At 31.0% G+C, this 13092-nt stretch overlaps 1 protein-coding gene across 6 annotated transcripts in view; it reads left to right on the top strand.

Moving 5' to 3' along the window:
• The window catches only part of METTL15 (methyltransferase like 15), a 151852-nt gene that overhangs the window by 70689 nt on the left and 68071 nt on the right, over window positions 1–13092 (top strand). For all 6 annotated transcript variants that reach the window (XM_023532073.1, XM_023532072.1, XM_011362560.2 and 3 more), the window contains exon 3: window positions 4072–4208. In XM_023532073.1, the coding sequence (XP_023387841.1) occupies window positions 4072–4208 (137 nt within the window). The remainder of the gene's footprint in view (window positions 1–4071; window positions 4209–13092) is intronic.

The raw sequence follows: 13092 nt of genomic DNA, 5'->3' as shown, positions 1-13092 counted from the left end.
AAGAGTATTCCTGAATTCATATGCACAGATGAGTATTGCTATCTTTATCATAGTTACCTTGGGAGGTTGAGCTCAGTTTTTCATATCGCATCACTAAATATATACTAAGCACCTACCACTGTGCACTGATGCTACTATATTCAATTGGAGGCAATGCTGGAGAATTGTAGTTGTGAATCTTCTCCTTCAAATGCTAGTTTATTTTTTAAATCATCTTCATTTCGATTCTGAGCCCCAGCTCCCTGTGCTGAAAGGCCATCAATCTCAGTCATCCACCTGAACCCATACACCATCCAGAGCTATGCAGAGGCCCTGCATCTTGTCACTTCTCTCATGCCACGCTTAGTTTCCCCTCAGATGCCTGTTGTTCTAATTTCTGCACACCCTCTGGGATCAAAGGTTCTGCTGCTTCTGTGCTATAGAGGGGCACAGACATCTCTGGTAGCACTGGGAGCCCTGTGACTGAAGGTGCATCCTCCCTCAATTCATCACCTAGCCAGCTGCTGGAAGATTTCATCATCTCTCAGTCACTTCATCGTTCCTGTACTTTCCTGGAACTTGTCCATCTTTTCCATGTTTCTTCTACCCAGTTTCAGAGAAATCTCTCTGTAGCCAGGATAACTAGCTTTCTTTCTGAGCTTCGTCTTTCTTTTTAATCTTAAAAGAGGGAAAGTTGACTTCAAATGATAAGATAGAAAATGTTTTCTTTTTCTGTCATGCAGAAATCTTTAAGAAACATACATTCTACAACTCTAAATACCTAGGCACCTGCTTGAAAAGGAGAATGAGGGAGGGAAAAAGATGGGGTGGGACGGGAGAGAGAGGGAGAGTGAGTGGGGCAGAGAGAGGGAGAGAGGGAGAGAAGCGGGAGGGGAGACAGAGAGAGAGAGAGAGAGAGAGAAGACACATGTCATTATCCTGCTACACAAAGAGAAAGACATCATTTTCAAGAGCCTAAATTCCAGCGGGAATGAGTGATTTATCAAAAAAAAACACAATTTTTTTTTTTTTGTATAATTTTGTTAAAGCCATTTCTGCTATGGTTCTTTGTCATGCCATCCACTTTTTTTTCATATTTCTTTTGCTCCCTCCTTCCCTTGTCTCTTCATTTCCTTCAGAAAGAGCATAAATTTAGAGTTGATGAGATTCTCTTTATCTCACCAGTAATATGATCTTAATCAATTTGCATTATCTCTTTGCACCGGACTTTTCTATTTGTAAAAATGTGGATAATTGCCACTCGTCTATATTTCCTTAAAGAGTTTTTGTTAGACCAAGTAGGAAAATATTTGTGCTTGGCAAACCACAAAACAGTGAACAAATATAGACTTTATTAGTTTAATGTGGAGTCAGAGTGATGTGAGGAAGAACACAGATAGTAGAGCTAGATACACCTATATTCAGTTCCCACATTTGTCATTTACTAGCTTAGTGTAATCCCAGTTCTGTATATGTAAAATCTAATAACACCTACCTCATGGTTCTAAGGAAGAAATAAGATAATCTTTATAAATCTCTGTGAGGTAAATAGGGGTATGTTTTAACCTCATTTATTAGATGAAGCAATTGAAGTTCAGAGAGTTAAAATGATCTGTCCAGGGTTATACAGGTGATAAGTGAAATTACCAAAATAAACTCTTGGTATCAGATATGGGCTTGGCTTTTTAGATAATTATATCAGGTAATTTCAGAGAAAGAGTTTGATATGTTTGGAGCATAAGCTATACATATGTATGTATATATAGATGAGATCCGTAGAAGGATTATTTTGAAATGTTCAGATTTATTTGTTCTTGTGCATTTGTTAAGCCAAAAAAAAAAAATTTGTCCAATCTCTTTATTTTATTGTCAATTTGTACAAATTAAAAAAGTGTTCTTATGTTTAGTTAATGACCCAAAAGAAGGGGAAAACTAATTGACTTCCTTTTGAATTGTAGTGCAGGGTGATTCCCTATTATATTTGAATTTTATGTATATTAGAATTTTGAGCAATGTATATTAGAATCCTGAAAATGAAAGTTGATGGCTCTAATCAGCTATTAACTAGGGACGTTTGGTGAGGTTCATTTCTAGTTTCGTAAACCCCTGTTGTCTCTCACTTTTTGTTTTGTATTGACTGATAATAACAAAATTTTTTTCCTCTATGGAAACATCCTTGATTGTCAGTATACCTTCAAGGGCATAATCATGATATATTAAAAAATAATCATGTAAATTATAATTACCATCTCACATTTTCTAGGATATTTTTAATGATGAGGATTTTTTCTTGTAAATATTGATTGGGACTTTCCTGGCTTGAGATAAAGTAATCATATGTAAATTATTTTATTTGGTATACTCTTAGTTTAAATTTAGAGATATAACAAGATTTAATGTTGGGCCATAACAAGAAAGTGGTTTACAGTTTTGCCTGGGAAAAGTTATTTATTTAAATTATGCTACACCCCTAGCAATCTTAAAACTGAGTTAAGGTATGGTAGAAAATTTTTACCTATTCATAGATCCTTATAAGGCGACTTTAAGTGTTATTTTAAAGATGCTGTTTAAAACGATGAAAAATATGTGTAGTTATGCCTTTTGTGCTAACAGTGATAGAAGTACAAGGTTAAGTTATGCTAACACATTTATGTTAAAAGGCAGTGCTTGTACGTTTTTACCACATTTACATCTCATATTTTACATCTCTCTTCTCAATTTTGATCAGAAGATTTTCGCCACGTTATTCTTTGAATTGCAGGCTAAATTTTCTAAGGATCTGATCAGAGGCTGAGACGCAGCATGGTAGCCAGTAGCAAAAAAATCAAAGCATAATTATTCCTTGTTTCTGACCACTCTCCCTGAAATAAGTTATACCATGCAGGGCAGGGAAATGTTCAAATTTATTACAGGGATTTCTCTTCTGCAGTATACACATGGACTTTAAAAAGTTATATATTTAAATATTTTTAACAGTCTGGCTTATAGTGTATTTGTCATAGTATTCAGTATCATTGGCGTAATTGTTTTTACTTTTGCAATCACATTAAACTACGAGCATATCTTTGAGGGGAGGTGCTGAGAGTGTCTTCATTTCCAAATCAGCCACAATCAAGTAACTTGTTCGTACATATGTGTCTTTATGGTCCAGGTCTGGTTTCTTGCCTAGCTGTGACCTATTTTCTTTATAGTGTAGCCAAATAAAATATCCAAGGAGTAGATTGAGGTCCCATTAACTTTATTGTGTATCTAGAATGATCCAAGCATGTAAAGATACATTGTATCCCATACATTGTATCTTGTTGCCCTATCAAAATTATTACTGGAGAATCTTTCACTCTCAAAAGTGTCTTAGTTAAATGAGAAATTGTGTATCACTTTACCAATTAAGTAGGTATTGGTGGTGTCTCCTTTTTTCCTATAGCTTTTTTTTTTTTTTTTAAATCCTGGAGAAATCTAGAGACACTGGAATTTTAAGTAACTTTCCCTAAGATATATAGCTACTTAGTGGCAAAGTTAGAATTTACTCCAGGTGTTTTGATTTAAGCCTCGGGCTTTTCTTCCAGGTCGGATTGGTTAATCTGTCAATTTTCCAGGTTAGATTTTTAAAGATTTGTCCTCTTACTATTTATTGTTAGATATAGTCTCTCGCTCTCCCTATATTCTTGAATATCTGTATGTTTAATATAAGGCATTTAGAGAAATTGAGAAAAAGTGAGCCATACTAATTGTAAGCTATCTCCAAATGAAATTGTTGGAAATATCATTACCATCCAGGTGTTGGAAAGCATTAAAAAGCTAGCAGCACAACACTGTGGCCAGTTTGACCTCATGGAGTGAAATGTAAATTTGTCTTGAACTGGTCTGTACCAGCAATTATTGTTTTACTGATGCTCTGATGAATTCTTTTAAACTGATCATTTATAATTGATCCAGATTTCATATATAACAAACTGAATTCTATGTAAATAATTATAAATGTTTTTCTATTTGCTATCAGCTCTGAAAATCACGTGCTGCTAGTAATTAAGGTAGCTAGCAAAAATAAGTTTTGTTCATGCTGTGGTAATTTTTTTTTTCTGTGTTGGCTAGATTTTTCTAGATATGACATTTGGTTCAGGAGGACACACAAGAGCCATTCTACAGAAGGAGTCAAATATTACTCTTTATGCCTTAGACAGAGACCCGACAGCTCATGTAATAGCTCAACAGCTCTCAGAATTGTATCCGTAAGTAATACTCTTATATAATTATTTAATTTTGGTGCTGAGTTTTATAGAGTTTAGTTTACTCTTTTGGAATTTGTTCTCCCGTGTCTGATGTTATACTTCATTCCATTAAGTATTTCCTACCCTGTATTCCTTAAAAGAATTAATGTAAATGATGTGTCTTTTTTTTTTTTTACCATTTTATTGTTATCAGAAAATAATGATATTCTGCATTTATTATTTCTGAAAAAATAAGAATAAATACAAAAATGACTTTTGGCTAAAATTTGAAGATGTTTTGAAATCCATCCATGAATAACATTTTGATAAATAACCTAAGTAAATTTGGAGCTATCTATTCCTCCATCAGAATTAGTGAGCTTTTACTTTAGAACTTCTTAAAAATGTAAAATATTGTCTTTATGAGTGGTGAAACCATCTTCCTTTAAGGAAAATTTAGAATTAATGAGTTAAGTCCCTATGCTATGGTGTTTAAAAGCCATCAGCCTGAAAAACAAAAATATGTTGGAGCTAAGATAACTATCTCCAAATACTATGTAAAAGACTATTTTCAGAAATGAGAATTGTTCTATTCTCTCATGCTCCAGAGATTGAAATCAAGAAAATAGAAGAAATTTCAGAGGTAAATTTTGACTTGATGTAAACTAGAGTTTTTACTAGTTGTAGCTGTCTAATAAGGAAAAGGTTTCTTTGGCGAGACTAAAAGTATGACCATAGAAAAGTTTAATCAAAGACTATAAACAGAATGTTGGATTACAATTCTAGCATAGTCTGTCTTCTGTCTCTCTCAGGTCCCAAACTCTTTGCAAATCTATTAGTGTGATTTATTCTCCCAATAAGTATGCAAATAAATTCACATAAATTTTTGTTTGCAAGATTGCAGGGTTCATGGAGTCCCTGAAACCCATTTGATCTCAAGTTATTTTCTTTTAAGAAATATATGAGGATGTGATTTAATAACATGGTACTAACTTTTTATTGTTTCAGATCTTTTCACTGTCATTCTGCAATGTTACTTAGATGCACCTTCCTTAAGATCTTGTACTTGGGCATTCATGTTTATGAAACAACTTAAGTGTTCACTTGATTATCACCTTAATATTCATAGAATGGGTATAGGTCTTCATTATATTTCACTATCATAGAAAAATTGAAAATTTTTAGATGCCGTTTGTAAAGGCAATAATTTCTAGTCCAGTTGTTCCAAGGTATCTTATTCCTTCAAATACCCTACTTTCTCAATGGAGCTTAAATGGTTATCAATTTTATCAGGTGTAATTTTTTACCTAACAGGAATCTCGAGGCTCTGTATTCTCTCTTTAGTTCACAGATGTGGAAACTATTAGCTAGATGGATTAAATGATTTGTTAGAAGGCATACATGATGTAATAGAAATAGAACTGGGACATGTATTCTGACCTGTCATATAATAATCTCATTTTATTAAATTATACTACTGTGGCTTAAATCTTATTGAGACATTTTTAATTCATCAACAAAATAGATCCTTTGCCAAACATAATAAGTTAAAGAACAATAAAATAAATCAAGAAGAAGGAATTAATTAATATACATAAAAGCTAGAATCAAAGAAACTAAAAATCCACAAATAAATAAATAAATAAATAAATAAATAAATAAATAAATAAATAAATGGAGAAAAGATAAAGAAATCCCAAGTGATCACTGTTTGAAAATGAAAATAGCAAAATTCCTTTTTAGCCTGGTTGTTAAGGGGAAAAGAGAACAAAAATATATGATTAAATTTGCAAAAGAAGACCAACCATAGACACAAGATAATTTAATCATAAGATATTACAATTACAATTCTGTTGTAACATGAAACCTAGGTGAAATGAATGATGTCCTAGGAAAATATAAATTATTAAAACTGACTCAGTAATTGTAAAACTCAAATAAGTCATTAACATAAAAGAGGTTAGAAAGGTAACTAAAGTACATAGGAAAATGTACCATGACCAGATTTGCAGTTGTTATCGAGCTATTAAAAATAGAAAAGAGTATTGCCTTTTACTCTAGTCCTGACCATCGTAAATACAGAAAGTTCTTTCAATTATTTTACATTGAATCTAGCATAGATTTAATACCTATTCTTGCTGGAGATAGTATAAAATAAAAAAGAGAAAGAGCCCAACCTCACTGAAATATATAAATGCAAAATTCAAAAGGAAATACTAGTATATTTAATTTACACATTGTTTAATTAAAAGATTACTATCTATAGGAATGGATCCATATCGGACAATCAATGATAGCTTGGTAAACATGGCAATGATCATATAGCTATTCTTATTAAAATCTCTAAGTTAAACAAATATAAGTAAACTACTTAAATGTAAAATATTCAATTGTTTCCCCAAACGATGAAATACTATAACAATTTAAGTCAAAATCAGGATGTAAATATGGATTAACTTCTATAAACATTTTAATCAATGTTTTAGGAAGGTCTGGCAGAAGTAATTAAGACACTAAAGAGAGGTCGAAATATCTCTAATAATGATTTGACTGAATACTTAAAAACTCAAAAGACTTGTAAAATTATTAAGATGGTTAGATAAAAATTTAAAAATATACTCTAATAGTAAATACCTATATCTTCTTATTGAAAAGCATACAAGATCTGAACAAAAGGGAAAATGTATTTGTTTTGGGGCAAAACAAACTAATGCTTTTTTAAATGTCAGCTCCTAAAACTCATAGATGCATTTAATGTACTTCCAGGAAGTATCTTAATTGATATTAGCTTAACTGATGTATGTTTTGTCTTGTTTTTTTTTGTTTTTTTTTTTTAATTTGGATAATATAATCTTAAGCATATATGTTGGGGGGAGTAACAAGATTTTGGGGAGTAGGGGGGAAGTAAGAGGAAACTTGTCTTACCAGATGTCAGATCATACTATAAAATCACTGTAACGAAATCAATATGATATTGGCATAAGAATAGGCAAGTTGATTACTGGAGGAGAGAATCCAGATCTACTTTATAAAATAATTTAAAAGGAAGCAAATATATTTTAATTCATTGAGAAAATAGTGCATGCTTAAGTAAATGGTATTGGTGCAATGCCTATCAAACTTCAACAAAATAAAATGGACCCCTATTTTAAATCAAATTCAAAAACGACTTCCAGATAAAGTAAAAATATATGAAAAGTTGAAAATAAAAGTCCTAAGTAAAATTGAAGAGGTTATACACAATCTAAGGGTAAGAAACTTTAAATCAATACTAGAAATCATAAGTCTACAAAACTAAGTAGAAATACCTAATTATAAAATTTTAAAAACACATGGTAAAAAGTTAATATTTTAATATGTAATAATATATTACATATTAAAATATAATTTTATAGTAAATTATGTTAAATACATAATGGTATATTAATAGATAATAATAAAATACTTAATATTATGTCTAATACATAAAAATATATGGCAATAAATTTAATAAACTTTTTTCCAAACAATTAATTTGGAAAAGAAATATTAATAATACAGAGGATAAGAAAAGGATTGATGTTATAGGGGAAAAACTATTTTTTCCCTTTACCCTCCTAGGTTCTCAGCTGGGACCTCTATAACAAAAGAAAGAATAAAAATAGAAAAGCATTTAAATGTATTTAATGTAAGTTTTACATGACACAAGGAGCCTTTATAAAGAAATGACCTGAAGAACAGTTAAAACTGAGCATTTTTATATTAGGTTTGATGAAGAGTGGAAAGTTATGGAAAAATATTGCAGGACAAAGGGTATGAGCTAAGTTTAGTAAACTGAGGGAAATATAGCAAGTCCCATTCATTCAGATTCCTTTCATCCCTTCATCTTCAGAGATAAGGAGTCTTCTTTCCTCTGGGTATAGGGAGGCTGTCTTTCACATGAGACCCACTTCAGGGGAAAAGAAGTTTCTTAAGTAGGTCAGAGGGTTTTCTGATTTACTTCAGAAAATTCTTCCTTCATGTACCACTTCTCAAATTCCTTCGGTTTAAAATTTTCAATATGCCAAGGTGCCATATTTTGAGTTATCATGCCCTGAACCCCATCGTTGTTTATCATATAAGAAGAATTTTTTCAAAACTGATAAGACAACAAAATCCAGTTTGAAAAATGGGCAAAGTTATAGAAAGGCAATTCATAGAAAACTGAGGTGTGAAAGGATTCTCCACATCAGTAGCAGTGGTTAGGGAAATGAATTAAAAATAATAATTATATAAATACTTTATACTTAGACTGGAAAGACTTCTAATTTTGAAAGTGAGGATATAGGGAAGAAGATATTCATTTTTCATGGACATTTGTTAATTTTAAAAATAATACGTAACCTGCTTAGAATCTATTCATTCTAAATAAAAGAATCACTATTTAAGGAAACATATTCTTAGACTTTTTACAGACTTTATATATGCATTGTTTGTGTATATAATGAGAACTTGAGAAAGATGGAATTAGTGATGGGAGAAAGTATGGAGAAAGGGAAAACAATGTTTAAAAAACTAAACCCAGAGATCATATTATCACATCTCTGCAAATGTATGTAAAGTAGAAAATACCAAGCAATACTCTACATTGCTTATGAAGACCTACATATGTAGTTATGGTATAAAAATATGCATGAGAAAGAAAAACACAAATTCAGGCCAGGGATTATTCCTGGGGATAATGAATGGATGAATGGTTGATTGGTTTTCCAATGGATAGGCAGATTAGATTGATTGTCTTCTTAAAAATACATATGTAATTACAACTTGTAGTACAGTACACAATATAGGAAGTATTTAGTCATTTCAATGTGAACATCTTTTTAGGAAATATAGTAATTTCTTTCTTTCATTTATTTATTTTGCTGTTGTGAAAGAGGAGCATTATGTTTCTCCTGAAAAATCCCATGTTCTTTACTCTGTCAAAACTAAGTCAAAAATAGAAACTAACGTTTTCACAGAAAACTAAGCAATTCATAGGAAGGCTGAATTTTAGGCTAACACATTTTAGCTCTTTCAGAAAAGATGACATGTCAGATCACCTGTTGTTTGAAAACTGAAACTTTTCCCCATTGCCTCTGAAGACTGTACAAGAGGAAACACATTTAAATTGGAGCAATGGGGTATTGGCTGACTTTTACCACTTTGGAAGACAGCTGCTATAGAACAATTTTTTACATTTTTTTTCACTGAATTTAGGAATAATATGTGCTCCATATACTCAGTTCAGAAAATACAGCCATATATAAAGGAAAAAAGTCATAATTGATTCTATCATTTGACTATAATTTTAGGCAATTTTGAAATGTAATATACTGTTATTTTCAACAGTTTATAAAGGTGAATGCGTTCATCGGGGTAAATTTATAACGTGTAGAAAAATGTAAAGAAAAAAATTAAACCCACTTATAATTCCATCACCTTAATCAGCAGTAATGATTTTGTGTATTTCATTCTATTTTTTTAATTGTCAGTATTTTATTATATTATATGTACTATTTCTTGTTTGAACTTTCTTGGGTAGTTTTGCTTTTTATATTTCTAAAATGTTAGCATATCTTGGACAATCTTAATTGCATTAGATACATAATTTAGAAAGAATTGACATCTTTATTTTGCTCCCAATCCAGAAGCATGATATGTCTTTCCATTTATTACAGTATTTTGTTTCTTTTTAAATATTTTTATTAAAATGACAAAATACAGAAAAGTGCTGAGAAGAAATTAAAATAATTCATAATCACACCACTAATATTAAGTTTTGTATATTTCCTTTAAATCATTTTGATTGTATATGTATATGCATTCATATATGCATACATATATATTTTATAAAGGTTGATTCTACTTATACCTTATCAGCACATTCATATTTCTTAAATTATGTTAAAGAATAATTTAGTTAGTTGTAGAATATTTCCTTTATGTCATTATAACTTAATTTATTAGAATTCTAGTTCTAATCTAACCTTATCTGCATTCATATCACTCTATTTTAAATCTTTCTATGCTATATTATTTTAGATGTACTTCCTGTAAACAAATACCAGATGTACTTTATGTAAACAAAACTGAGTATGTTTTCTTTAAAAGAGTAATTAAATCAGGATATGCTTGCTCTTTCTATGTTACCTTGTTTTATATTTTCTGTTTTTGTGTTTTATTGAAATTTTCTTTAGCTTTAAAAAAATTTTTGGTCTATTATACATGTATATATATTTGGTTTTGCCTTTTCTCTAGAAGTTTTGATGACATACCTTTTATTTTTTAATTTACTGGCTGATGTTAGTATTTTTTAAGATTAAAAGTATTTAAACACTTTTTATAAAGTATGCAGAATAAAATAATATTTATTGATGGACCACCCCATGTAAGGTAAGAAATTAACACTCTCATTTTTATTTTCCTTTCCTTTTACCCCTTTTCTTTACTTTTAAAATATTATTTTGGATCTCAGAAATTAATATCTACTATTATGATAATTATTAGTTAGCAGTTGCATTCTTTGGCATTCTTATTTAAAATAATCACTTATATATATAAATTCATTTAATTTGTTTCAGTGTACCCACTTGCCTTCTTATAATACTACAAACCTCATTTTGAGTTCTTTCCGTGGGTTCATGTCTCTGTCAATATATTACATCTTCAAGTAGTTTTTCTATGAATATGTGACAGAGAACCATCTCTGCCTTTGTTTACCTGAGACTGTTACTCATGGTTTTTTTCATGGGCAGTAACTTGATTTAGTATAACATTTTGGGAATTTTATAGATGTTACTCTTTTCCTTCTTCCATTAGTGTTGGGTAGAAGTCTGAGGACAACCCAGTTTATTTTTTCTTTTTCTAGGTAATCTCTTTCTCACTCTTCCACAACCAGGCTGTATGTTTACTAGATATATTTCTTTGAACATTTTTGTTATTCATAAATTTCACTAAGAAATATTACTCATTGGTTTCTTTTCATTAGTTTTTCATGTTCTCTGAACAGTTTTGGCCTGTGGCTCAGGTCTTTTCTCTATGAAGGAGTTTTTGTGTTAGTTAGCCCCCACTCTTTTTTCTGTTTTTTATTCTATGGATACTTGTTTGTTTGTTTGTTTTTGAGTTGTATTATCTTTTCTGCATGACCTTTATATCCTCTCTTAGTGCTTTCTGCTATTTTTACTTTGCCTCAGTATTCTGGGAAATCTCCTTAAGGTTATTCTATGTGTTACAGATTTTGTTTTCTATGGTTCGATTATGGTTTTTACTACTTGTTCAATTTAATTCGGCTGTTGAAAGTTATCTTTTCTTGCAACTGTATTTGTTGACCTGTTCTTTTTGCCAATACCTTTTTATTTCCTCTCATTCTGTCATCTCTTTTTTATATTTTAATTCAGTCAGCTTTCTTGAAATTTGTGAAATCTAAAGTATATGCATTCTTAACTTTCGTTTTTTGTAATACATCTTTTTTCAAAAGTGTGCTTTTGCTCTATATCTTGAGTACAAAGTTCCTTTTTTTTTTCTTTTTATTTTCCGGGATCTTTTCATAGGTTCCATCTTGGTTGAATATTTCTTAGTTTTTATTATTTGGACAGATTTTCCTTTTACCTGCTCATTGTTCAGTCATGTGCACTGAAATCTTCACTTCAGATTTTAAGCTAGAAAATTATTTGAGGTACATAGTCTCTTATTGCAAAAAATCTTAGCATTTGGGACTTTTCTAGAATCTGCCAATGGGAAAAGGGTTCTATTTTCTTATTCCTACCAGAGAATGCAATTTAAAAGAGCGACTGCTCTCATAATACTTCTGTGGCTCTTCCAGCCTTCTCATTCTAGAGAGATTCTTCATATCCAAGGCACATTTTGATAGCACCTATCCACTTCTGTCCTTAGTGTTATTTTATTATATGAATTGTAATCTCTAAATGAATGTAGTAATGTAGGTATTGGTGGCTGGATATGAAGAGGTGGTGGGTAAAATGGCCCCAATAGCCTCAGAGTATTCCTATTTGCATAGTTTAAATGATTCCTATCAACACAGCGTTCTCTTGTGTCTCTGAGTCAATCGATGTGGATGGAACATTCTTAACCTTTTAACTAACTGAATCAAGGTCTAATCTTACCATTGGTAAAAAGAGATATTTCTTCTGTATTCTGCCACATCCTCGAGGAACATTTTTAGTTATTGATACTATTTGACCTTCCACTCTTTTGTTTGTTTTCAGAGAAGATTGAATAGGTATCAATAGCTGGCCTCCATCTTTTCCATTAAAGTTTGCTTCATGTCCATTAAATTGGAGTTACAAGTACATTTCTCGTATGATGTATCTATTCTCAATTACCCATATGATCTATTCTAAGTTGTGTAGTCTTTTCTCTAGCATTTGAAGTTTACTATTTACTTTCTCTTCCTTTTAAGTCACAACTTGTTATTTTTAGTTAAATTCACACAAGAAGCCAGGACAAAAGCAAGTCTAGAGCTCATGGCTTCAGGCCTGCTACTTGTGTTCTTTCTAACACACTGCAATATTATAGTAGAAGCAATTTAGTCACATTCTCTAGCAGAGTCAGGACTCAAACCTAGGCATCTTGTCTCCAGGGCCAATGTAAAAATTATGTAAAGGAATACACTCTCCTAAACAGTCCTATCTACCTAAAATTTAGACTGCCAGGATATGATATGAGACACAGCTGTTATTAATCTTACTAACCATAGGAGGTCAGTTCTGCTATGCACTGTCAAAGTGAAAGAATTTTTATAAATATAAACAAGCATAAAAAAAAATACGACTTGGAAAAACTTACTAGATCATTTTGAACTATTGATGATGGTCTGTCACCTTTTCACTATTTTGGGTAATACAAATATAACTAAAACGGGATGTTGTATTTCACTCCACTGAAT

This window comes from Pteropus vampyrus, unplaced genomic scaffold (assembly GCF_000151845.1).
Source record: "Pteropus vampyrus isolate Shadow unplaced genomic scaffold, Pvam_2.0 Scaffold76, whole genome shotgun sequence".
NCBI lineage: Eukaryota > Metazoa > Chordata > Mammalia > Chiroptera > Pteropodidae > Pteropus > Pteropus vampyrus.
The sequence above is the reverse complement of the archived record's forward strand: the minus strand, read 5'-3'. Positions and strand labels throughout refer to the sequence as shown.